The 24302-nt window shown below is 48.9% G+C and overlaps 1 protein-coding gene across 1 annotated transcript in view; it reads left to right on the top strand.

The window, feature by feature from the left end:
* Positions 1-24302, top strand: part of abhd16a (abhydrolase domain containing 16A, phospholipase) — a 147911-nt gene that overhangs the window by 118081 nt on the left and 5528 nt on the right. Inside the window, exons 15-19 of the mRNA XM_063048064.1 lie at positions 1609-1662; positions 3049-3111; positions 9340-9416; positions 18964-19062; positions 22176-22222. Of these exons, the coding sequence (XP_062904134.1) occupies positions 1609-1662; positions 3049-3111; positions 9340-9416; positions 18964-19062; positions 22176-22222 (340 nt within the window). The remainder of the gene's footprint in view (positions 1-1608; positions 1663-3048; positions 3112-9339; positions 9417-18963; positions 19063-22175; positions 22223-24302) is intronic.

Here is a 24302-nt window from a genome sequence, read left to right as displayed (position 1 = left end):
TTCTCTTGTAGTTCGTCGTTGTACTGTGAACACCTGCAAGAAAATGAATCTCAGAGTGGTATCACAATCACAAGAATATCTGCAGATACTGGCAGTCCGAAGCAACACACAAAACGCTGGAGAAACTCAGCAGATTAGGCAGTGTCTATGGAAAAGGGTGAACAGTCGACGTTTCGGGCCGAGACCCTTCTTGTTCAGAACTGCAAAGGAAGAGGAGAAACTAGAGTAGGAAGTTGGGGGGAGGAGAGGAAGGAGTACAAAGTGGTAAGTGATTGGTGAAACCGGGAGAGTGGGAGGGGTGAAGTAAGGAGCTGGGAAGCTGATAGATGAAGGAGATAAAGGGCTGGAGAAGGGGCAATCTGATTGGAGAGGGTGGAAGACCATGGAAGAAAGGGAAGGAGGTGGAGGACCATGGTAAAGAATACTTTGATAATTAACTTTACTTTGAACTTTGGAATATGGGGTTATGGTTGAAGTTAGCCCAGCCATGACCTACTTGTGACCTTTCTGCTTCTAATTCCTGTAAAACACTCTCATGTCTCACCAAAGTTTCCCCCTCCTTAACTTCTGAAATGAGGAATCCCAGGGTGGAAGCTCTAGCATCAGAGGCAGGCAGAGATCTGCTAGAAGATAATAAAATTCTGGCAGGTCAGGATTTTTCTCCCAGGGTAGAAATGTCAAGTACTAGAGGGCATGTCTGTAAGGTGAGAAGGGGAAAGTTACAAGGTATGCAGAGCAAGTTCTTTTTCACTCAGAGAGTGGTGGGTACCTGGAATGAGCTGCCAAGGAGGCAGGTGTGACAGTGACGTTTTAAGAGGCTTTTATGCAGGTGCATGAATATACAGGGTGTTCAAAGTTCATTTATTATCAGAGTATGTCAATGTTCCCGAAGATTCATTTCCTTGCAGGTGTTTACAGGATATAAAGAAATACAACAGAATTTACAAGAAACGGTACACAAACAGACAAAGATTGACAAACACCAATGTGCAGAAGAAACCAAACTCTGAAAGTACAAAAAAAAAATTGATAATATACATTGTAATGAGTCTTTGAAAGTGAGTCCATTGGTTGTGGAATCAGTTCAGTGTTGGAGTGAGTGAAGTTATCCACAACAGTGGTAGGGTAATAACTGTTTCTGAACCTGGTGGTGTGGGACGCAGGGCTCCTGCATGCCCTGCCTGATGTTAGTAGCGAGAAGAGGAAGATGGGGGTCTTGATGATGGATGCTGCTTTCTTGTGGCAGCACTGCATGTAAAAGTGCTCAGTGGTGGGGAGAGTTTCCCTGTGACGGACTGGGCTGTTTGCAACACCTTTTGTAGGCTTTTCCGCTCCTGCGCATTGATGATTCCATGCCAGGCCGTGATGGCAACCAGCTAGGATTCTCTCCACTGTGCTTCAGTAGACATTTGTCACAGTTTTTGGAGACAGAACTTTGGGAGTGGAGGAACCTGAATCATGTACGGGCAGGTGGGGCTGGATTAATTTGGCAAGGTGTCCGAAGCAGATGTCATGGGCTGACAGGACTGTTCCTGGTGGATTATGAATCGTTTCCCATGCAGACTCGGAACTTCCCTCTCACCCCACGTGCTTTGTTCCTCGTTGCAGATACCAGGGTCCAGTGGTGCTGATCCGACGTACCAAGGATGAAATCATCACCACGTGAGTAGACCACGGGTTCAGGATTGTAAGCAAAGTTCCTCAACTTCACACAAATCTAATGATTTCAAGAATCACTGGATTCCGGAATGGTTCCGGAAGACTGCTAATGTCACTCCACTCTTCAAGAAGGGAGAGAAGCAGAATAAAGGAAACTATTGGCCCGTTAGTCTGACCTCAGTGGTTGGGAAGATGTTGGAGTTGATTATTAAGGATGAGGTTTCAGGATACTTGGAGGCACATAATAAAATAGAGTGGTTTCCTTGTGCGAAAATCTTGCCTGACAGATCAGTTGGAATTCTGTGAAGGCCTTTGACAAGGTACCTCACATGAGGCGGCTTAACAAGCTACAAGCCCATCACATTACAGGAAAGATTCTATAATGGATAAAGCAGTGTCTGATTGGCAGGAGGCAAAGAGTGGGAATAAAGGGAGCCTTTTCTGGTTGGCTGCCAGTGACTAGTGGTGTTCCACAGGGGTCTCTATTAGGACCGATTCTGTTTACGTTATAATGGAACTGATGGCTTGTTGCAGAGTTTGCAGATGATATGAGATAAGTGTAGAGGCAGGTAGTTTTGATGAAGTAGAGAGGTTACAGACGGATTTAGACAGATTAGGAGAACAGGCAAAGAAATGGCAGATGGAATACAGAGTTGGGAAGTGTATAGTCATGTACTTTGGTAGAAGAAATGAAATGGTTAACTATTTAACAAATGGAAAAAAATATAAAACACTGAGACGCAAATGGACCCGGGAGTCCTTGTGCAGGATTCCCTGAAAGTTAATTTGCAGGCTGTGTCTGTGATGAGGAAGGCAATGCGGTTAGCATTCACTTCAAGAGGAATAAAAGAGCAGTGCAGTTACAAGGTCATATGATGTTATTCTTACCCTCGGCTGTTATAATGAGTCAGCCTCTGGCCGGGGAGGTGATGAATGTTATTAAGCCCTGTTTATCAGAGCTTTGCTTAAACTTTGTTTACCACACCCTGCTGTCGGGGACACCCTGTGCAATACTGTACAGTACTACCATCACTTCCTATCTGGACAGTGTGAATGTGCACACATTAATATATAGTATTATGGTGATTCTTGCATGACTGTCTTATCAGTGTGGGCTGTGCACCCGTAACGCTGCTGTGACACTGTAATTACCTTTGGGATCAATAAAGTATCGATCGATCTATCTATCTGTGCATTCTCCCAATCTGTCTGAATCTTTGTGCAGACTCCAAGTTTCCTCAACATTACCTGCCCCTCCACCTAAAAGCCATTAATTCTGTCATCCGGATCATCGGTGCGCGAATGGGGAGGTGGAGTGTGGATGGAGCCCTAGGGAGAGCCACCTTGTGTCTTCTTCTAACCATTGTACTCTCTCCCCTGCTCCAACAGGATTCCAGATGATGTCATGTCCAATCGAGGCAACAATCTCCTGTTGAGGCTCCTCCATTTCAGGTAACAGCCTGACTTCTGTCTTGCCTTACTCAATCGGTTCAGGGAGGCAGGAGCAGGCCACTCCACCCCTCTGGCCTGTCCCACATCCCGGTACTATCCGGACAGATCTACACCGGGCCTCGTCTCCTCTTCCTGAGGATTATCATTGGGGCTATCGTTGAACATGAGTCTTCGTGCTCCTGTACCGCCTCCCTGATGTTAGTCATGAGAAGACATGTCCTGGGTGGTGAAGATCTTTAACGATGGATGACTCCTTCTTGAGTCACTGCCTTTTGAAGATGTCCTCGATGGTGGGGAGGGTTGTGCCTCGAGTCTGCAACCCTCACAGCTTTTCCCGATCCTGCGCATTGGCCCGTCTGTGCCAGATGGTGATGCAGTCAGTCAGAATGCTCCATCGAACATCTGTAGAAACTTGCTAGAGTCTTTGATGACAATCCAAACCTACGTCTCAACCTGCTGTGTGTTGGTGGCGTTCCTGACTTTTGTACGTTAGAGTCGTACATCAGGGAAACAGGCCTTTGGTCCAACTCGATATGCTGATCATTTGTCTATGTTTCGCCTATGTTCCTCTAAGCTGGGAGTTCCCAACTTTTTTTATATACCCTGTACCCCTACCATTAACTGACGGGTCTGTTTACCCCAGGCTGGGAACCCCTGCTGTAAACCTTACTTATCCGTAGACTTCTAGAACCCTTACTGCATCAACTATGAATGCAGCAGGTGCAGTTAGTAAGTTGGCAGACACAACAATTGTCGGTGGTGTTGGCAGTGTGGAAGTTGTCAGAGTCATAGAGTAAACCAATATGGAAACAGGCCTTTTGGCCCCTCTCCTCCATGCTAGCCATGATGCCCACCAAGCTGGTCTCATTTGTCCATGTATGGCCCGTATCCCTCTAAACTAGAGCTTCCCAATGTGGGGTCCACGGACCCTTTGGTTAATGGTAAGGCTCCCTGGCATAAAAAAGGGGTTGGGAACCCCTGCTCTATCCATGGACCTGTCCAAATACATTTCAAATGTTAGTCCTGTACCTGCTTGAACCACTTTCTCTGGCAGCTCGTTCCATGTATCCACCACCCTCCGCATGTAGAATTTGTTCCCTTGGGTCCCTTTCACATCTTTCACCTCTCACCTTTGACCTATGCCCTCTAGTTTTTAGTTTTCCTACCACTACCATGATTAAAAAAAAAATTGTGTTCTCAGCCTATTTATGTCCTTCATGAATTTACACATCTCCATAAGGTCATCTCTCAGTCTCCTACATTTCAAAGGATAAAATCCTAGCCTGTCCCACTTCTCCCTATAGCACAGGCCCTGAAGCCTGTATAGGGGCTGCCTCCCTTTAGCACAGCCTCAAATCAACATTCTCTAAATCTAAATCTAATTAGAGAGAGGCAGAGAGAAATTGAATATGTTAAATCTGCGCAGTGATGGTGTGATCTACTGGTAAACTAGAGACCGGAGTTTAATCGCATCTTTCCTGGAGCGGGATGACCAAAATTGAACACAAGAGATTCTGCAGATGCTGGAAGTCCAGAGTCACACACACACAATGCTGGAGGAACTCAGCAGGTTAGGCACCGTCCATGGAAGCGAATAAACAGGTTGAGACCCTTCATCAGGACTGGAAAGGAAGGGGGAAGAAGCCAGAGTAAGGAGGTGTGGGGAGGGGAAGGAGTACAAGCTGGAAGGTGACAGGTGAAGCCAGGTGGATGGGGGAAGGGAGGTGAAGTAGGAAGCTGGGAAGGGATAGGTAGAAAATGCAAAGGTCTGAAGAAGAAGAGAGTGGACCATGGAAGAAGGGAAGGAGGAGCAATCTTACTAGCATTGTATACAGCTGTTCCTCCTATAAGCAAAACAGTACACAGTACTCCAGGTGAGGTTCTCGGAGAAGCAGATGTTAAACCTGATGGTGAAAATAATTAGCATCATCTTTGCCATTTTTCCATTTTGCCAAGTCTGCCCATCGGTAGTTGCAGTTGCAGGCGGCCGCCACTAGATGGGGCTTCTGGCTCTGTGGACAATTTGCTTTCTTCTGATCCTTGTATCCCACCTCGAGGAGGTTCTGCAACCAGGTCGGTAACCCTGAGTTTAGAACACTCTTGGTAATGAGAGCCACAGCAGGGAAGAAGATCACCCTTCCTTACCTACTCTGGCCTGAATGTGATTGCAGAGTCAAAGTGGAGCTTATTGTCATCTGCAGAAATACACGTATACACAGATGCAATGAAAAACTTACTTACAGCAGCATCACAGGCACATAGCGTCAGATTAGCAGCATTCCACAAGGAAAACACAACAATATTTTATACAAACCTATTTTTTATTTAGAGGTACTGTGTGGAACTAAGCCACACTGACCAGCAACTCACCGATTTAACCCTAGCCTAATCAAAGGATAATTTATAATTACCAGTTAACTTACTAACTAGTACATCTTTGGACTGTGGAATACCCAGAGGAAAGCCATGCATACATGGGAAGAAAGTGCAAACTTTCTCCCAGAGGTTGCCAGAACTGGACTCTGACCTCTGACGCCCCGAGCTGTAATAGTGTTGTGCTAACTGCTGCACTGTTGCGACGTCCCACGGCAAGTTACGCAAGAAAGAATGCAATCAGACCAACAGAAGAAGAAAACGTGAGTCCAAAGTGCAAAGTGATCATAGTGTTGCAATACTGAGGTGGTGGTTATGGATGTGCAGCTTCGTTCAAGAACTAAGTGGTTGTTGATGGGAAAAGGATTAACTTCCCTGGAAAGGGTAATTGTAATTGGAAAGGGTTGGGACCTTGCATGGAGTTAGTGGGGTCCCCCTGGGTCAATAAAGGAGGTGGAGGTCACCTTGGATCAATAATGGTGATTGTGAGTTCTCCTGGGTTAATAAAGTTGAGTTTATTCTCATATGTAGATGTGGAATGGTGCAGTGGAAATTACTTGCAGCAGAGTCTCAGGCACAGAGCTTTCGAGACATCACATTGACAGGAACATGAGAATCATATAAAATACAACAGAAACACAATTAAAACAAGTACAAAGTGGTGAATCTGTGGAATTCTTTGCCACAGGCAGCTGTGAAGGTCATGTCTTTATATTTAAGGCAGAAGTTGGTAGATTCTTGATTGGTCAGGGCATGAGGGATATGGGGAGAAGGCAAAGGAGATTGGGGCTGAGAGGGAAAATGGATCAGCCATGATGAAATTGCGAAGCAGATTCAATAGGCCAAATTCTGCTCCTATAACTTATGGTCTTATGTTTAAAACAAAGTCACTCTTTGTGCAAGACCCTGGTGAGGTTGTATTTGGACTATTGTGGTCAGGTTTGGTCACTCTGTTGTAGGATCGATGCCTCTCAGCTAGAAAGAGTGCAGAAAGAATTTATGGGGATGTTGCCAGGACTCGAGGGCCCAAATTACGAGGGAAAGTTGGACAGGCTGAGACTTATTCCTTGGAGCGTAGAAGACTGAGGGTAATTTTATAGAAGTGTATAACATCAGGAGGGCCATAGGTAGCGTGAATGCACACAGTCTTTCTCCGTAGAGTTGTAAGAATCAAGGCATAGGTTTAAGGTGAACGGGGAGAGATCTAATAGGAACTCAAGGGGTAACATTTGGCACTTACAGGATGGTGGGTATATGGAGGTAAGAAAAGAAGACATGGGAGCAGAATTAGACCATTTAGCCCATCGAGTCTGGTCCGCTATTCCATCATGGCTGATTTATTTTCCCTCTCAACCCCATTCTCCTGCCCTCTCCCCATAACCTTTGACACACTTACTGATAAGAACATATCAACCTCAGTCTAAATATACCTAATAGCTTGGGCTCCACAGCTGCCTGTGGAAATGAATTCTATTGCTTCATCACCATCTGGCTGAAGAAATTCCTCCCCGTCTCCGTTCTAAGGGGATGTCCTTGTATTCTGAGCCTGTGCCCTCTCTCCTTAGACTCTCCCATGGTTGGAACCATCCTCTGCATGTCCACTCTCTCCAGGCCTTTCAGTATTCTGTAGGTCTCCGCTAGTTGTTCTAAACTCTAGCGAGTACAGGATCAGGCCCATCAAACACTCTTCATACGAAGGGTCTCGGCCTGAAATGTCGACTGTACCTCTTCCTAGAGATGCTGCCTGGCCTGCTGCGTTCACCAGCAACTTTGATGTGTGTTGCTTGAATTTCCAGCATCTGCAGAATTCCTGTTGTTTTCATATGTTAACCCTTTCATTCCCAGGATCATTCTTGCTGGCCTTGAGCTCTGCCACCAATGAAAATATTCATACTTTCTAGGCTTTTCAACATTCAATATATTTGAATAATTTCCTCACATATAATTTATATAATTTCATGTTACATGTTTTAATAACTTTAATACAAGCTGATAGAGAAGGGGGTTGAAGCAGGTATAACATCAACATTTAAAAGACACTTGGACAAGTACATGGATTGGCAAGGTTTAGAGCCAGGATTCCCGACGTTTTTTATGCCATGGATCGATACTATTATGCAGAGGGTCTGTGGACCCCAGGTTGGGAGCTGTTGGCTCAGAGGGATATGCATCAAATCCAGGGAGGTAGGACCAGTTTAGAAGGGCATCTGGGTCAGCATGGAAGTGTTGGACCAAAGAGACGGTTGACTCTGTGGCCTCCAGGATGGTGTGGCTGGAAGAGTAACTCTTTCCCCAGAAGGATTATGCAAAGAGCAGTGTAGTTCAGGGCAGCGGCTCACCACCACCTTCTTCCGGGCATCTACGGATGGGCAATAAACACTGGCCTTAACGTTGGTGCTCATGTGTAATAAAGTTACATAGAAAAAGAAATCATCTTGATTTATTCACATTGTGACCTCAAATGGGAGTGGGTTCAAGTTGTTATTGCCCTGGAGCTTGTTGGAGAGATTCCCAGTCAATGGATAGGTTATGGCAGCGATTGCATGGCTAAAGAGACTGATACAAAGTGGGTGAGTAACCGAGTTGTCAGGTGACCTACGGTCCCATGAGGATTCAAGGAGCAGAAATACGACTCGTGGTTCGGTGGGTGGCAGTCTTTGCAACAGACCCTTCGGTCCATCATGTCTGTTCTGACCATGTTGCTAATCCAGTCTAATCCTATGCATATGGACTGTATTCCTCCTGTCTGTCCAGGTCAGAATCAAATTTGGATTTAATATCAAATGGCATATGTTGTGAAATTTATTGTTTTGCTGCAGCAACAGTGCAATACATAGTTTTAAAATCTGTATGTTACAATAAGAAATATATTAAAAAGCAAAAAAATGATGAGATAGTGTGCATGGGTTCATGGTCCATTCAGAAATCTGATGGCACGGGGGAAAAAGTTGTTCCTGAGATGCTGAGTGTCCTGTAACTCCTCCTTGATGGTAGCAATGATAAGAGGGCAGGCATATCCTGGGTGGTGAGGGTCCTTACTGACGGATGTGGCCTTTTTTTGAGGCATGGCCTTTTGGAGATGTTCTGGATGCTGGGGAGGCGAGTGCCCATGGTGGAGTTGGCTGAGTTGAGTTTGCCACTTTCTGCAGCCGTTTCCAATCCTGTGCTGGGACCCCTCTGTGGTGATGCTCGCCATGCTACATCTGTAGAAATGTGCAAGAGTCTTTGGGCTCATACCAATTCTCCTCAAACAGTCGTGCCTTCATACGTGCATCAGTATGTTGGGCCCAGGAGAGATCCTCAGAGATGTTGCCTACCTGGTGACTGTCTAAATACCCAGGAAGTGTGGCTGTTGTATCTTCCACCAGCAGTAGAATTTTACAACACTTCCCCTGGCAACACGTTCCAAGCACCCAATACACGATGCGCTTAAAAAAATTCATGTCTGATACACCTTTAAACTTTCCCTCTCCCCTCATCTACAGTGCATGGTCTTCAGTATTTTACATTTCTACCCTGTGGAAAATACTCTTTGAAGCTCCAACCCTATCCATGTCTCTCATAATAATATTACAAGCCTCCAAAAGGGCATTCCTAGGCCGCCAATGCTCCAGAGAAAACAACATAAGTTTGTCCAACTTCTGATCGCTACTAATCGATAATTCAGGCAGCATCCGAGTGAAAGCTGCCTATATAATAACGTAGAAACCATTTAGCCCTCGAGTTTGCTCCGCCATTCCATCAAGGCTGATTTATTAGCCCTCCAAAGCCTCCACGTCCATCCTGCAATGCGGCGACTGGTGGAATTGGAGTGAAAATTTCAGTAACTATAACTTTTTTTTCTCTGACTGCCAGGTATCCCAAGGTGATGGGAGAGGAGGGAGTTCAGGTGGTGCGAGAGTGGCTGAGTGCTACAAATACCCTCCAAGAGAGTAAGTGGAGGTCACACGTCTGTCTGCATGTTGTAGAGAACGGTTTAACCATCGTGGGAGTGAGGGGAGGGTTTTATCAGTGTGGGGGTGAGGGAAGAGTTTTATCAGTGTGGGGGTGAGGGAAGTGTTTTATCGGTGTGGGGGTGAGGGAAGGGTTTTATCAGTGTGGGAGTGAGGGAAGGGTTTAATCAGTGTGGGGATGAGGGAAGGGTTTTATCAGTGTGGGGATGAGGGGAGGGTTTTATCAGTGTGGGGGGTGAGGGAAGGGTTTAACCATCGTGGAAGTGAGGGAAGGGTTTTATCAGTGTGGGGGTGAGGGAAGGGTTTTATCAGTGTGGGGGGTGAGGGAAGGGTTTAACCATCGTGGGAGTGAGGGAAGGGTTTTATCAGTGTGGGGATGAGAGAAGGGTTTTATCAGTGTGGGGGTGAGGGAAGGGTTTTATCAGTGTGGGGGGTGAGGGAAGGGTTTTATCAGTGTGGGGGTGAGGGAAGGGTTTAACCATCGTGGGAGTGAGGGAAGGGTTTTATCAGTGTGGGAGTGAGGGAAGGGTTTTATCAGTGTGGGGGTGAGGGAAGGGTTTTATCAGTGTGGGGGTGAGGGAAGGGTTTTATCAGTGTGGGGGTGAGGGAAGGGTTTTATCAGTGTGGGAGTGAGGGAAGGGTTTTATCAGTGTGGGGATGAGAGAAGGGTTTTATCAGTGTGGGGGTGAGGGAAGGGTTTTATCAGTGTGGGGGGTGAGGGAAGGGTTTAACCATCGTGGGAGTGAGGGAAGGGTTTTATCAGTGTGGGAGTGAGGGAAGGGTTTTATCAGTGTGGGGGTGAGGGAAGGGTTTTATCAGTGTGGGGGGTGAGGGAAGGGTTTTATCAGTATGGGGGTGAGGGAAGGGTTTTATCAGTGTGGGGGTGAGGGAAGGGTTTAACCATCGTGGGAGTGAGGGAAGGGTTTTATCAGTGTGGGAGTGAGGGAAGGGTTTTATCAGTGTGGGGGTGAGGGAAGGGTTTAACCATCGTGGGAGTGAGGGAAGGGTTTTATCAGTGTGGGGATGAGAGAAGGGTTTTTCAGTGTGGGAGTGAGGGAAGGGTTTTATCAGTGTGGGGATGAGGAAGGGTTTTATCAGTGTGGGGGTGAGGGAAGGGTTTTATCAGTGTGGGGGTGAGGGAAGGGTTTAACCATCGTGGGAGTGAGGGAAGGGTTTTATCAGTGTGGGGATGAGGGGAGGGTTTTATCAGTGTGGGGGTGAGAGATGGGTTTTATCAGTGTGGGGGTGAGGGAAGGGTTTAACCATCGTGGGAGTGAGGGAAGGGTTTTATCAGTGTGGGGGTGGGGAGGGTTTTATCAGTGTGGGGTGAGAGGGTTTTATCAGTGTGGGGGTGAGGGAAGGGTTTAACCATCGTGGGAGTGAGGGAGGGTTTTATCGTGTGGGGGTGAGGGAAGGGTTTTATCAGTGTGGGGTGAGGAAGGGTTTTATCAGTGTGGGGGTGAGGGAAGGGTTTACATGTGGGAGTGAGGAAGGGTTTTATCGTGTGGGGGTGAGGGAAGGGTTTACATGTGGAGTGAGGGAAGGGTTTTATCAGTGTGAGGGAAGGGTTTTATCAGTGTGGGGTGAGGAAGGGTTTACATGTGGGGTGAGGGAAGGGTTTACATGTGGGTGAGGAGGGTTTTATCAGTGTGGGGGTGAGGGAAGGGTTTTATCAGTGTGGGGGGTGAGGGAAGGGTTTACATGTGGGGTGAGGGAAGGGTTTATCGTGTGGGGGGTGAGGGAAGGGATGTGGGGTGAGGGAAGGGTTTTATCAGTGTGGGAGTGAGAGAGAAGGGTTTTATCAGTGTGGGGGTGAGGGAAGGGTTTACAGTGTGGGGGTGAAGGGAAGGGTTTTATCAGTGTGGGGGGTGAGAGTTTTATAGATGGGGGTAGGGTTTTATCAGTGTGGGGGTGAGGGAAGGGTTTATCGTGGGAGTGAGGGAAGGGTTTTATCAGTGTGGGGTGAGGGAAGGGTTTTATCAGTGTGGGGGTGAGGGAAGGGTTTTATCAGTGTGGGGGTGAGGGAAGGGTTTTATCAGTGTGGGAGTGAGGGAAGGGTTTTATCAGTGTGGGGGTGACGGAAGGGTTTTATCAGTGTGGGGGTGAGGGAAGGGTTTAACCATCGTGGGAGTGAGGGAAGGGTTTTATCAGTGTGGGGATGAGGAAGGGTTTTATCAGTGTGTGAGGGGGGTTTTATCAGTGTGGGGGTGAGGGAAGGGTTTTATCAGTTGGGGTGAGGGAAGGGTTTTATCAGTGTGGGGGTGAGGGAAGGGTTTACATGTGGGAGTGAGGGTTTTATCAGTGTGTGAGGGAAGGGGTGGGGTGAGGAAGGGTTTTATCAGTGTGGGGGTGAGGGAAGGGTTTAACCATCGTGGGAGTGAGGGAAGGGTTTTATCAGTGTGGGGTGAGAGAAGGGTTTTATCAGTGTGGGGGTGAGGGAAGGGTTTTATCAGTGTGGGGGTGAGGGAAGGGTTTAACCATCGTGGGAGTGAGGGAAGGGTTTTATCAGTGTCGTGGGAGTGAGAGGGAAGGGTTTTATCAGTGTGGGGGTGAGGGAAGGGTTTTATCAGTGTGGGGATGAGGGAAGGGTTTTATCAGTGTGGGGGTGAGGGAAGGGTTTAACCATCGTGGGAGTGAGGGAAGGGTTTTATCAGTGTGGGGGTGAGGGAAGGGTTTTATCAGTGTGGGGTGAGGGAAGGGTTTTATCAGTGTGGGGGTGAGGGAAGGGTTTTATCAGTGTGGGAGTGAGGGAAGGGTTTTATCAGTGTGGGGGTGGGGTAGGAAGGGTTTACATGTGGGAGTGAGGGAAGGGTTTTATCAGTGTGGGGGTGAGGGAAGGGTTTTATCAGTGTGGGGGTGAGGAGGTTTCATTGGGGGTGAGGGAAGGGTTTTATCAGTGTGGGGGTGAGGGAAGGGTTTTATCAGTGTGGGGATGAGAGAAGGGTTTTATCAGTGTGGGGGTGAAGGAAGGGTTTTATCAGTGTGGGGGGTGAGGGAAGGGTTTAACCATCGTGGGAGTGAGGGAAGGGTTTTATCAGTGTGGGAGTGAGGGAAGGGTTTTATCAGTGTGGGGGTGAGGGAAGGGTTTAACCATCGTGGGAGTGAGGGAAGGGTTTTATCAGTGTGGGGATGAGAGAAGGGTTTTATCAGTGTGGGGGTGAGGGAAGGGTTTTATCAGTGTGGGGGGTGAGGGAAGGGTTTTATCAGTATGGGGGTGAGGGAAGGGTTTTATCAGTGTGGGGGTGAGGGAAGGGTTTAACCATCGTGGGAGTGAGGGAAGGGTTTTATCAGTGTGGGAGTGAGGGAAGGGTTTTATCAGTGTGGGGGTGAGGGAAGGGTTTAACCATCGTGGGAGTGAGGGAAGGGTTTTATCAGTGTGGGGATGAGAGAAGGGTTTTATCAGTGTGGGGGTGAGGGAAGGGTTTTATCAGTGTGGGGGTGAGGGAAGGGTTTAACCATCGTGGGAGTGAGGGAAGGGTTTTATCAGTGTGGGGATGAGGGAAGGGTTTTATCAGTGTGGGGGTGAGGGAAGGGTTTTATCAGTGTGGGGGTGAGGGAAGGGTTTAACCATCGTGGGAGTGAGGGAAGGGCTTTATCAGTGCGGGGGTGAGGGAAGGGTTTTATCAGTGTGGGGATGAGGGGAGGGTTTTATCAGTGTGGGGGGTGAGGGAAGGGTTTTATCAGTGTGGGGGTGAGGGAAGGGTTTAACCATCGTGGGAGTGAGGGAAGGGTTTTATCGTTGTGGGGGTGAGGGAAGGGTTTTATCAGTGTGGAGGTGAGGGAAGGGTTTTATCAGTGTGGGGGATGAGGGAAGGGTTTTATCAGTGTGGGAGTGAGGAAAGGGTTTTATCAGTGTGGGGGTGAGGGAAGGGTTTTATCAGTGTGGGGTGAGGGAAGGGTTTTATCAGTGTGGGGGATGAGGGAAGGGTTTTATCAGTGTGTGGGTGAGGGAAGGGTTTTATCAGTGTGGGGGTGAGGGAAGGGTTTTATCAGTGTGGGGGGTGGGGGAAGGGTTTAACCATCGTGGGAGTGAGGGAAGGGTTTTATCAGTGTGGGGATGAGGGAAGGGTTTTATCAGTGTGGGGATGAGGGGAGGGTTTTATCAGTGTGGGGGATGAGGGAAGGGTTTTATCAGTGTGGGGATGAGAGAAGGGTTTTATCAGTGTGGGGGGTGAGGGAAGGGTTTAACCATCGTGGGAGTGAGGGAAGGGCTTTATCAGTGCGGGGGTGAGGGAAGGGTTTTATCAGTGTGGGGGGTGAGGGAAGGGTTTTATCAGTGTGGGGGGTGAGGGAAGGGTTTTATCAGTGTGGGGGTGAGGGAAGGGTTTAACCATCGTGGGAGTGAGGGGAGGGTTTTATCAGTGTGGGGATGAGGGATGCGTTTTATCAGTGTGGGGGTGAGAGAAGGGTTTTATCAGTGTGGGGGGTGAGGGAAGGGTTTAACCATCGTGGGAGTGAGGGAAGGGTTTTATCAGTGCGGGAGTGAGGGAAGGGTTTTATCGGTGCGGGGGTGAGGGAAGGGTTTTATCGGTGGGATGAGGGAAGGGTTTTATCGGTGTGGGGATGAGGGAAGGGTTTTATCGGTGTGGGGGATGAGGGAAGGGTTTTATCGGTGTGGGGGGTGAGGGAAGGGTTTTATCGGTGTGGGGGTGAGGGAAGGGTTTTATCAGTGTGGGGATGAGGGGAGGGTTTTATCAGTGTGGGGGTGAGAGATGGGTTTTATCAGTGTGGGGGTGAGGGAAGGGTTTAACCATCGTGGGAGTGAGGGAAGGGTTTTATCAGTGTGGGGGTGAGGGAAGGGTTTTATCAGTGTGGGGATGAGAGAAGGGTTTTATCAGTGTGGGGGTGAGGGAAGGGTTTAACCATCGTGGGAGTGAGGGAAGGGTTTTATCGTTGTGGGGGTGAGGGAAGGGTTTTATCAGTGTGGAGGTGAGGGAAGGGTTTTATCAGTGTGGGGGATGAGGGAAGGGTTTTATCAGTGTGGGAGTGAGGAAAGGGTTTTATCAGTGTGGGGGGTGAGGGAAGGGTTTAACCATCGTGGAAGTGAGGGAAGGGTTTTATCAGTGTGGGGGTGAGGGAAGGGTTTTATCAGTGTGGGGGGTGAGGGAAGGGTTTAACCATCGTGGGAGTGAGGGAAGGGTTTTATCAGTGTGGGGATGAGAGAAGGGTTTTATCAGTGTGGGGGTGAGGGAAGGGTTTTATCAGTGTGGGGGGTGAGGGAAGGGTTTTATCAGTGTGGGGGTGAGGGAAGGGTTTAACCATCGTGGGAGTGAGGGAAGGGTTTTATCAGTGTGGGAGTGAGGGAAGGGTTTTATCAGTGTGGGGATGAGAGAAGGGTTTTATCAGTGTGGGGGTGAAGGAAGGGTTTTATCAGTGTGGGGGGTGAGGGAAGGGTTTAACCATCGTGGGAGTGAGGGAAGGGTTTTATCAGTGTGGGGATGAGAGAAGGGTTTTATCAGTGTGGGGGTGAGGGAAGGGTTTTATCAGTGTGGGGGGTGAGGGAAGGGTTTTATCAGTATGGGGGTGAGGGAAGGGTTTTATCAGTGTGGGGGTGAGGGAAGGGTTTAACCATCGTGGGAGTGAGGGAAGGGTTTTATCAGTGTGGGAGTGAGGGAAGGGTTTTATCAGTGTGGGGGTGAGGGAAGGGTTTAACCATCGTGGGAGTGAGGGAAGGGTTTTATCAGTGTGGGGATGAGAGAAGGGTTTTATCAGTGTGGGGGTGAGGGAAGGGTTTTATCAGTGTGGGGATGAGAGAAGGGTTTTATCAGTGTGGGGGTGAAGGAAGGGTTTTATCAGTGTGGGGGGTGAGGGAAGGGTTTAACCATCGTGGGAGTGAGGGAAGGGTTTTATCAGTGTGGGGATGAGAGAAGGGTTTTATCAGTGTGGGGGTGAGGGAAGGGTTTTATCAGTGTGGGGGGTGAGGGAAGGGTTTTATCAGTATGGGGGTGAGGGAAGGGTTTTATCAGTGTGGGGGTGAGGGAAGGGTTTAACCATCGTGGGAGTGAGGGAAGGGTTTTATCAGTGTGGGAGTGAGGGAAGGGTTTTATCAGTGTGGGGGTGAGGGAAGGGTTTAACCATCGTGGGAGTGAGGGAAGGGTTTTATCAGTGTGGGGATGAGAGAAGGGTTTTATCAGTGTGGGGGTGAGGGAAGGGTTTTATCAGTGTGGGGGTGAGGGAAGGGTTTAACCATCGTGGGAGTGAGGGAAGGGTTTTATCAGTGTGGGGATGAGGGGAGGGTTTTATCAGTGTGGGGGTGAGAGATGGGTTTTATCAGTGTGGGGGTGAGGGAAGGGTTTAACCATCGTGGGAGTGAGGGAAGGGTTTTATCAGTGTGGGGGTGAGGGAAGGGTTTTATCAGTGTGGGGATGAGAGAAGGGTTTTATCAGTGTGGGGGTGAGGGAAGGGTTTAACCATCGTGGGAGTGAGGGAAGGGTTTTATCAGTGTGGGGATGAGAGAAGGGTTTTATCAGTGTGGAGGTGAGGGAAGGGTTTTATCAGTGTGGGGGATGAGGGAAGGGTTTTATCAGTGTGGGGATGAGGGGAGGGTTTTATCAGTGTGGGGGGTGAGGGAAGGGTTTAACCATCGTGGGAGTGAGGGAAGGGTTTTATCAGTGTGGGGGTGAGGGAAGGGTTTTATCAGTGTGGGGATGAGGGGAGGGTTTTATCAGTGTGGGGGGTGAGGGAAGGGTTTTATCAGTGTGGGGGTGAGGGAAGGGTTTAACCATCGTGGGAGTGAGGGAAGGGTTTTATCGTTGTGGGGGTGAGGGAAGGGTTTTATCAGTGTGGAGGTGAGGGAAGGGTTTTATCAGTGTGGGGGATGAGGGAAGGGTTTTATCAGTGTGGGAGTGAGGAAAGGGTTTTATCAGTGTGGGGGTGAGGGAAGGGTTTTATCAGTGTGGGGTGAGGGAAGGGTTTTATCAGTGTGGGGGATGAGGGAAGGGTTTTATCAGTGTGTGGGTGAGGGAAGGGTTTTATCAGTGTGGGGGTGAGGGAAGGGTTTTATCAGTGTGGGGGGTGGGGGAAGGGTTTAACCATCGTGGGAGTGAGGGAAGGGTTTTATCAGTGTGGGGATGAGGGAAGGGTTTTATCAGTGTGGGGATGAGGGGAGGGTTTTATCAGTGTGGGGGATGAGGGAAGGGTTTTATCAGTGTGGGGATGAGAGAAGGGTTTTATCAGTGTGGGGGGTGAGGGAAGGGTTTAACCATCGTGGGAGTGAGGGAAGGGCTTTATCAGTGCGGGGGTGAGGGAAGGGTTTTATCAGTGTGGGGGGTGAGGGAAGGGTTTTATCAGTGTGGGGGGTGAGGGAAGGGTTTTATCAGTGTGGGGGTGAGGGAAGGGTTTAACCATCGTGGGAGTGAGGGGAGGGTTTTATCAGTGTGGGGATGAGGGATGGGTTTTATCAGTGTGGGGGTGAGAGAAGGGTTTTATCAGTGTGGGGGGTGAGGGAAGGGTTTAACCATCGTGGGAGTGAGGGAAGGGTTTTATCAGTGCGGGAGTGAGGGAAGGGTTTTATCGGTGCGGGGGTGAGGGAAGGGTTTTATCGGTGGGATGAGGGAAGGGTTTTATCGGTGTGGGGATGAGGGAAGGGTTTTATCGGTGTGGGGGATGAGGGAAGGGTTTTATCGGTGTGGGGGGTGAGGGAAGGGTTTTATCGGTGTGGGGGTGAGGGAAGGGTTTTATCGGTGTGGGGGTGAGGGAAGTGTTTTATCGGTGTGGGAGTGAGGGAAGGGTTTTATCAGTGTGGGGGTGAGGGAAGGGTTTTATCAGTGTAGTGATGAGGGAAAGGTTTTATCAGTGTGGTGTTAAGGGAAGGGTTTTATCAGTACGGAGGTGAGGGAAGGGTTTTATCAGTGCGGAGGTGAGGGAAGGGTTTTGTCAGTGTGGGAGTGAGGGAAGGTTTTTATCAGTGTGGGGATGAGGGAAGAATTTTATCAGTGTAGTGATGAGGGAAGGGTTTTATCAGTGTGGGGTTAAGGGAAGGGTTTTATCAGTGTGGTGTTAAGGGAAGGGTTTTATCAGTGCGGAGGTGAGGGAAGTGTTTTATCAGTGTGGGGGGTGAGGGAAGGGTTTTATCAGTGTGGGGGGTGAGGGAAGGGTTTTATCAGTGTGGGGGTGAGGGAAGGGTTTTATCGGTGTGGGGGTGAGGGAAGGGTTTTATCGGTGTGGGGGTGAGGGAAGGGTTTTGTCGGTGTGGGGGTGAGGGAAGGGTTTTGTCGGTGTGGGAGTGAGGGAAGGGTTTTGTCGGTGTGGGAGTGAGGGAAGGGTTTTGTCGGTGTGGGGGTGAGGGAAGGGTTTTGTCGGTGTGGGGGTGAGGGAAGGGTTTTGTCGGTGTGGGAGTGAGGGAAGGGTTTTATCGGTGTGGGGGTGAGGGAAGGGTTTTATCAGTGTAGTGATGAGGGAAGGGTTTTATCAGTGTGGGAGTGAGGGAAAGGTTTTGTAAGTGGGAGTGAGGGAAGGTTTTTATCTGTGGGGATGAGGGAAGAGTTTTATCAGTGTAGTGAGGAGGGGAGGGTTTTATCAGTGTGGGGTTAAGGGAAGGGTTTTATCAGTGCGGAGGTGAGGGACGTGTTTTATCAGTGTGGGGGGTGAGGGAAGGGTTTTATCAGTGTGGGGGGTGAGGGAAGGGTTTTATCAGTGTGGGGATGAGGGAAGGGTTTTATCAGTGTGGGGGGTGAGGGAAGGGTTTTATCGGTGTGGGGATGAGGGAAGGGTTTTATCGGTGCGGAGGTGAGGGAAGGGTTTTATCAGTGTGGTGGGTGAGGGAAGGATTTTATCAGTGTGGGGGTGAGGGAAGGTCTTCAAATAACCAGTAGGTTTGAATGAAAATCCCTCCTCATCCTTCAGAACTCCATCAAGTACAGGCCTGGAGACATCACACACTCCTCACACATTAAACCTTTATTCATACTCAGATTAGTTCAGATGTACTTGTCACATGTACACTGAAACACGGAGTGAAATGCATCATCTATGCTAACAACCAGTGGAACGGGGGCAGCCCGCAGGTCAACAGGAGTCGTTACACATTCCGGCACCAACGTAGCATGCTTGCAGTGTTACACAGAACAACACAACAACAACAAATCAGCAGCAGCAAAACAACCCCGTTCCCCATCCCTCCTCCCACCCACACACACGGTCAGGCCACCTCCAGGCCTTCATTCCTGGGTCCTGGATTCTCGGACCCATAGACATTGGACTTCACCCCAGGACTGGCCAGTGGCAGGTTTGACCTTTGGACCTCGACTTCTGGACTCACGAGGACCTTCGGTATGGGCATGGGATCCCGGGTTCCTCCTTTGGGTTCCTCTCCAGGGGCCAGCATGTATTTCCTTCGATACACGGCCCGAAATAGCTCACATTTTACGCAGTGCATCTGTGTACAATGGCCTCATTCAGCGGTTTTGGACTGGGGTGAGGGGAAGCGTACCTGCGGGATAAACGCAGGGTCTCCTGTGCCACCAAGGGTCAGTTATTGTCGCCACGTGCGTGCTGGCTCGTAACGCTGAATTGTGTGTGTTGGCAGCTGCTCTCTACAGTCGGTATGAGTTAGACGACGACTGGTGCACGTCGGTTTTACAGTCCTACAGATCAGAGCATGGCGATGCATTCCCCTGGACCGTTGGTGAGTACCTATCTATCAGCTTTGATTTGACTAAACAATCTACCTCATTGTGATCTTGCGCTTCATTGATTTTTGACCATAAGAGAGAGAAGCAAAATTAGGATATTCGGCCTGTCGAGTCTGCCCCACCAGCTGATTTATTTTCCCTCTCGGCCTCATTCTCTTGTCTTCTCCCTGTAACTTTTGACACCGTTACTAATCACAAACCTATCAACTTCTGCTTTAAATATACCCAATGGGTTGTCCTCCACAGCGTCTGCGGCAATGAATTCCACAGATATTCCTCCTCATCTGTTCTGAAGGGACATCATTCTATTCTGAGGCTGTGCCCTCTGATCTTAGACTCCCCTGCTATAGGAAAGATCCTGTCTACACCCACTTTTCCTTGGCCTTTCAATATTCGTTAGGTTTCAATGTGATCCACCGCCCCCCCATTCTTCAAAAAGCGAGTTCAGGTCCAGAGCGTCACCCTTTCATTTCTGGGATCATTCTCTTAAACCTCTAGGAGAAAGCCAGCACACCCTTTCTTTGATAGGGGTCCCAAAACAATTTACCTGCACTGCATTTTCTCTGAAGCTGTTACACTTTGTTCTGCATTGTTATTGTTTCACCTTGATCTGCCTCACTGCACTGTGTAATTGTCTGATCTGTACGCAGGATAAGCTTTATCTATTAGTAAATGAGACAATAATATACCAATACCTGAGAAATATAGTGTTAGTCAGCAGGGAAACAGGCCCTTCGCCCCATCTTGTCCATGCTGCCCAGATACCCGTCTGTGCTGACCCCATTTGCCAGCCTTTGACCCTTCTCCAACCTGACCTTTCCTATCCAATATACCACACAGAGAATGCTGGAGGAAGCCTGCAAGTCAGGCAGGCATCAAGCAGAAAGGAAGAGAGAGAGTCGACGTTTCGGGCGGAGGCTCTTCATCAGGATTGGATTTCTGTCCCAGCTTTCCAATCTGATTACTTGTCCAAATAATTATTTTAAGCATTGTAATTAATTCTGCCTCTACCACACCTCCTCTGGCAACTCGTTCTGTGTACTCAACTCTCAAAACTTTCCCCTAGTGTAACCTCCAAATCTTTTCCCAACCACTTTAAACCTCTGTCCTCTCGTCCTCAAAACCCCTGATATGATAAGATGGATGTTTGACCACAGAATCAGTCTTGTCCTGGCCCTTGCACCATCCTTCGTCAGTATCTGTAACTTTAATCTGTGTTCCGGTACAGCTATTGCTTTTCCCTTGTATTGCCTCAGTGTATTGATGTGATGTCTGGATGGCGTTCAAAACTAAAGTGTGGGAAATGGGATCCCCGTGAGGTTAAAGGGAGAGTGGGAAACGGGATCCCCGTGAGGTTAAAGGGAGAGTGGGAAACGGGATTCAGTGAGTTTAAAGGGAGAGTGAGAAACGGGGTCACAGTGAGTTTAAAGGGAGAGTGAGAAACGGGGTCACAGTGAGTTTAAAGGGAGAGTGAGAAACGGGGTTCAGTGAGGTTAAAGGAAGAGTGGGAAACGGGGTCACAGTGAGTTTAAAGGGAGAGTGGGAAACGGGGTTCAGTGAGTTTAAAGGGAGAGTGAGAAACGGGGTCACAGTGAGTTTAAAGGGAGAGTGGGAAACGGGGTTCAGTGAGGTTAAAGGAAGAGTGGGAAACGGGGTCACAGTGAGTTTAAAGGGAGAGTGGGAAACGGGGTTCAGTGAGTTTAAAGGGAGAGTGGGAAACGGGGTCACAGTGAGTTTAAAGGGAGAGTGAGAAACGGGGTCCTGGTGAGTTTAAAGGGAGAGTGAGAAACGGGGTCCTGGTGAGTTTAAAGGGAGAGTGGGAAACGGGGTCCTGGTGAGTTTAAAGGGAGAGTGGGAAACGCGGTTCAGTGAGTTTAAAGGGAGAGTGGGAAACGGGGTCACAGTGAGTTTAAAGGGAGAATGGGAAACGGGGTTCAGTGAGTTTAAAGGGAGAGTGAGAAACGGGGTCACAGTGAGTTTAAAGGGAGAGTGAGAAACGGGGTCCTGGTGAGTTTAAAGGGAGAGTGAGAAACGGGGTCCTGGTGAGTTTAAAGGAAGAGTGGGAAACGGGGTCCTGGTGAGTTTAAAGGGAGAGTGGGAAACGGGGTTCAGTGAGTTTAAAGGGAGAGTGGGAAACAGGGTCACAGTGAGTTTAAAGGGAGAATGGGAAACGGGGTTCAGTGAGTTTAAAGGGAGAGTGGGAAATGGGGTCACAGTGAGTTTAAAGGGAGAGTGAGAAACGGGGTTACAGTGAGTTTAAAGGGAGAGTGGGGAACGGGGTCACAGTGAGTTTAAAGGGAGAGTGAGAAACGGGATTACAGTGAGTTTAAAGGGAGAATGGGAAACGGGGTTCAGTGAGTTTAAAGGGAGAGTGGGAAACGGGGTCACAGTGAGTTTAAAGGGAGAATGGGAAACGGGGTTCAGTGAGTTTAAAGGGAGAGTGGGGAACGGGGTCACAGTGAGTTTAAAGGGAGAATGGGAAACGGGGTTCAGTGAGTTTAAAGGAAGAGTGGGAAACGGGGTCACTGAGTTTAAAGGGAGAATGGGAAACGGGGTTCAGTGAGTTTAAAGGGAGAGTGAGAAACGGGGTCACAGTGAGTTTAAAGGGAGAATGGGAAACGGGCTTCAGTGAGTTTAAAGGGAGAGTGGGGAACGGGGTCACAGTGAGTTTAAAGGGAGAGTGGGAAACGGGGTCACAGTGAGTTTAAAGGGAGAATGGGAAGCGGGGCTCTGGTGGGTTTCAAAGGAATATGAGAAATGAGGAAATGAGTTGAAATAGTCTTTAGGAACTGGGATCCTAAAGATGAGTTTGACTGGAAGTGGCGTTTCCATAGACCGTAAGACCATATGCTGCTCAGTGTCTGACAGCTGTCACCTTCCAGAGTGGCTGAGAAAGACGAAGCTTCCAACCCAGGGTCAGTGTCTCTGAGCTGGAGGATGGTTCATGATCAAATCCGACCTGGTTGTCAGTATGTGTGCTCACAGTGTAAATGTGGGAGAGACTCAACAAGAGTCCATTGTTAGCTGATGAAGCTGCTGTGGAACTTCATGCTATTTCTGTCTGTTTTGGTCTCCTGTCCGCTTGATGCCTTTTTTGTGTGTTTAGGGGATGACATGACTTCAGAAGGAAGAAGGCAGCTGGCGATATTTCTGGCAAGTCACACCCTCCTTATTTGTTGCTGGTTATATGTTCTGTGTTGGCTGTGGGGAAGGGAGATAAGGGGGCAGCTGGTGAAGGTGACAACTAATGGAGGCCCATTCTGTAAGTCAGGAAGTACCTCACACACACGCGTGCACAGTCTCACTCACAGGTCAATGTGTTCATATACACTTTCACCCATGTTCACACTCGCTTTCTCGAGCACACTCATGCTCTGTGCATACAGTGAGAGTGCACAATGAGAGTGCACAGACAGACACACACACACACACACACACTCTATTGTACACACACACACAGACGCACTCAGTGCACACTCTTATGCCTGTATGCATCCCCATAAACTCCCGTGGGAACATATATTCTCTCTTGTTCTCTCTTTGTGCATTTTCTCTCATGTGCACGTTCGCACACATTCTCACACTCACTCTTGTACACACGCACACACTGAAAAGCACACGCACACACTCGGATGTACACACATGCGCCAACATACAAACGCTCTCATTCTGATGCTCGCACACATGTAAAAGTTGTTTAAGCTCTGCAGTCTGTTATACATTTTTAATGACATGATAGAAATTCTGGATTGCCCTTCAACCCCCGTATTAGTTCCCTCACTGAACCCCTGGCACTGGAAATATCCCATTTCCTTGATCCCTTTTGCAGCTCTAATGTGACCACAAGGCACAGCCATGGAGAGAGATGGGACAACTCGGGGTCCTCTGGAAATTGTGAAGGGACTTGGTTGCTTAATAAAAGAAGGAAGCTTTGATTTGTGGATGGGACCAAAACCAGAGGCACTGAGCATCAGGCATCAGGGATAAATCCAGTCAGGAATTCTGGGGAAACTGCTTTGACTTCAAGATTGGGCCTCACTGATGCAGAGTGTGTTGAAGGGAGGCAGAATGGAAACAGGGGGAGGGAGGGATGTGTGGGATGAGGGGAGGGGCAGTAAAGTGGAGGAGGATGAAGGAGGAAGAGCAGAGGCGGGGAGAGGTGAAGGGGGGGAGTCGGACGAAGATACAAGTTAGAGGAAATGGAAAGATGGAGGGAGGGGGGAAGGGGTAGTGGAGGGGAGAGGGAAGGAGGGGGGGAGTTGTGTCGAAGAGGGAGATATTTTAGGGAGTGATGTACTGTAGTTCTTAGGTTGGTGTACAGTCTTCTCCCAACTCCCAAGTCTCTGCTGCCTCCTCCCTCACCCTTGTCTCCCTGTTTTTTGAAGTCAGGTGATTTGGGAGGTGCCGTGGGAATCTCCCTGGATTACTGCATTGTGTCTAGTGGGCAGAGTTGTGGGGTGGTAAGGAGGTGAGAGAGTGTCAGAGGGAGTGTGGACGAGGTACCAGTGGAACAGGCTGCTTTGCCAGGGATGGCAGTGAGCTTCTCAAGGTTCTGCTGGAGCTGTGCTCTCCCAGTGCACGTTATTCCTTCACCCTCTTGGCCCATGCCATGAGGATGCTGGGAATGGGCTTTGGGGTGGTGGGAGGTGAGTCGCTCTCTCCTGGGTCCCCACCTTCCCACCCTCTCTTATGATTGAGGCTATGGTCCAGGGTGCACACTTCCATAGGGAGTCTGGGATGGTGAATGTCAGGAGGAGGTTTCGACCCCATAAAACATTGGAGAAGAATTCAGCCCATTGACTCTGCTCCACCATTCAATTTTTCTTGGGTTCAACCGAATTCTCCCATCTGCTTCCCGTAACCCTTAATCCCACTTACCTATCATGAACCCATCAATTGTCCCTTAACCACATCCAACAGCCCTCTGTGTTAACGAATTCGACAGATTCACCACCTTCTGGCTGAAGAAATTCTTCCTCACCAGTTTTGAAGGGATATCCCTGTGCCCTCTGACCCTAGACTCTCCCTCTAATGGAAGCAATGTCTCCATGTCCACTCTATTGGTATTGGGTGGATTTCAGTGAAATCTCCCCCATCCTTCTTTCTGAACTCCATGGAACCGTCAAATGTTCCTCATACATTGACCCATGGAGTCATCCAGATGGAAACAGGCCATTTGGCCCAATTTGTCCAAGCTGATGGTTGCCTAATGAGATAGTCCCGTCAGGCAGTG

This window comes from Mobula hypostoma, chromosome 5, assembly GCF_963921235.1.
Source record: "Mobula hypostoma chromosome 5, sMobHyp1.1, whole genome shotgun sequence".
In the NCBI taxonomy this organism is placed as follows: Eukaryota; Metazoa; Chordata; class Chondrichthyes; order Myliobatiformes; family Myliobatidae; genus Mobula; species Mobula hypostoma.
The sequence above is the reverse complement of the archived record's forward strand: the minus strand, read 5'-3'. Positions and strand labels throughout refer to the sequence as shown.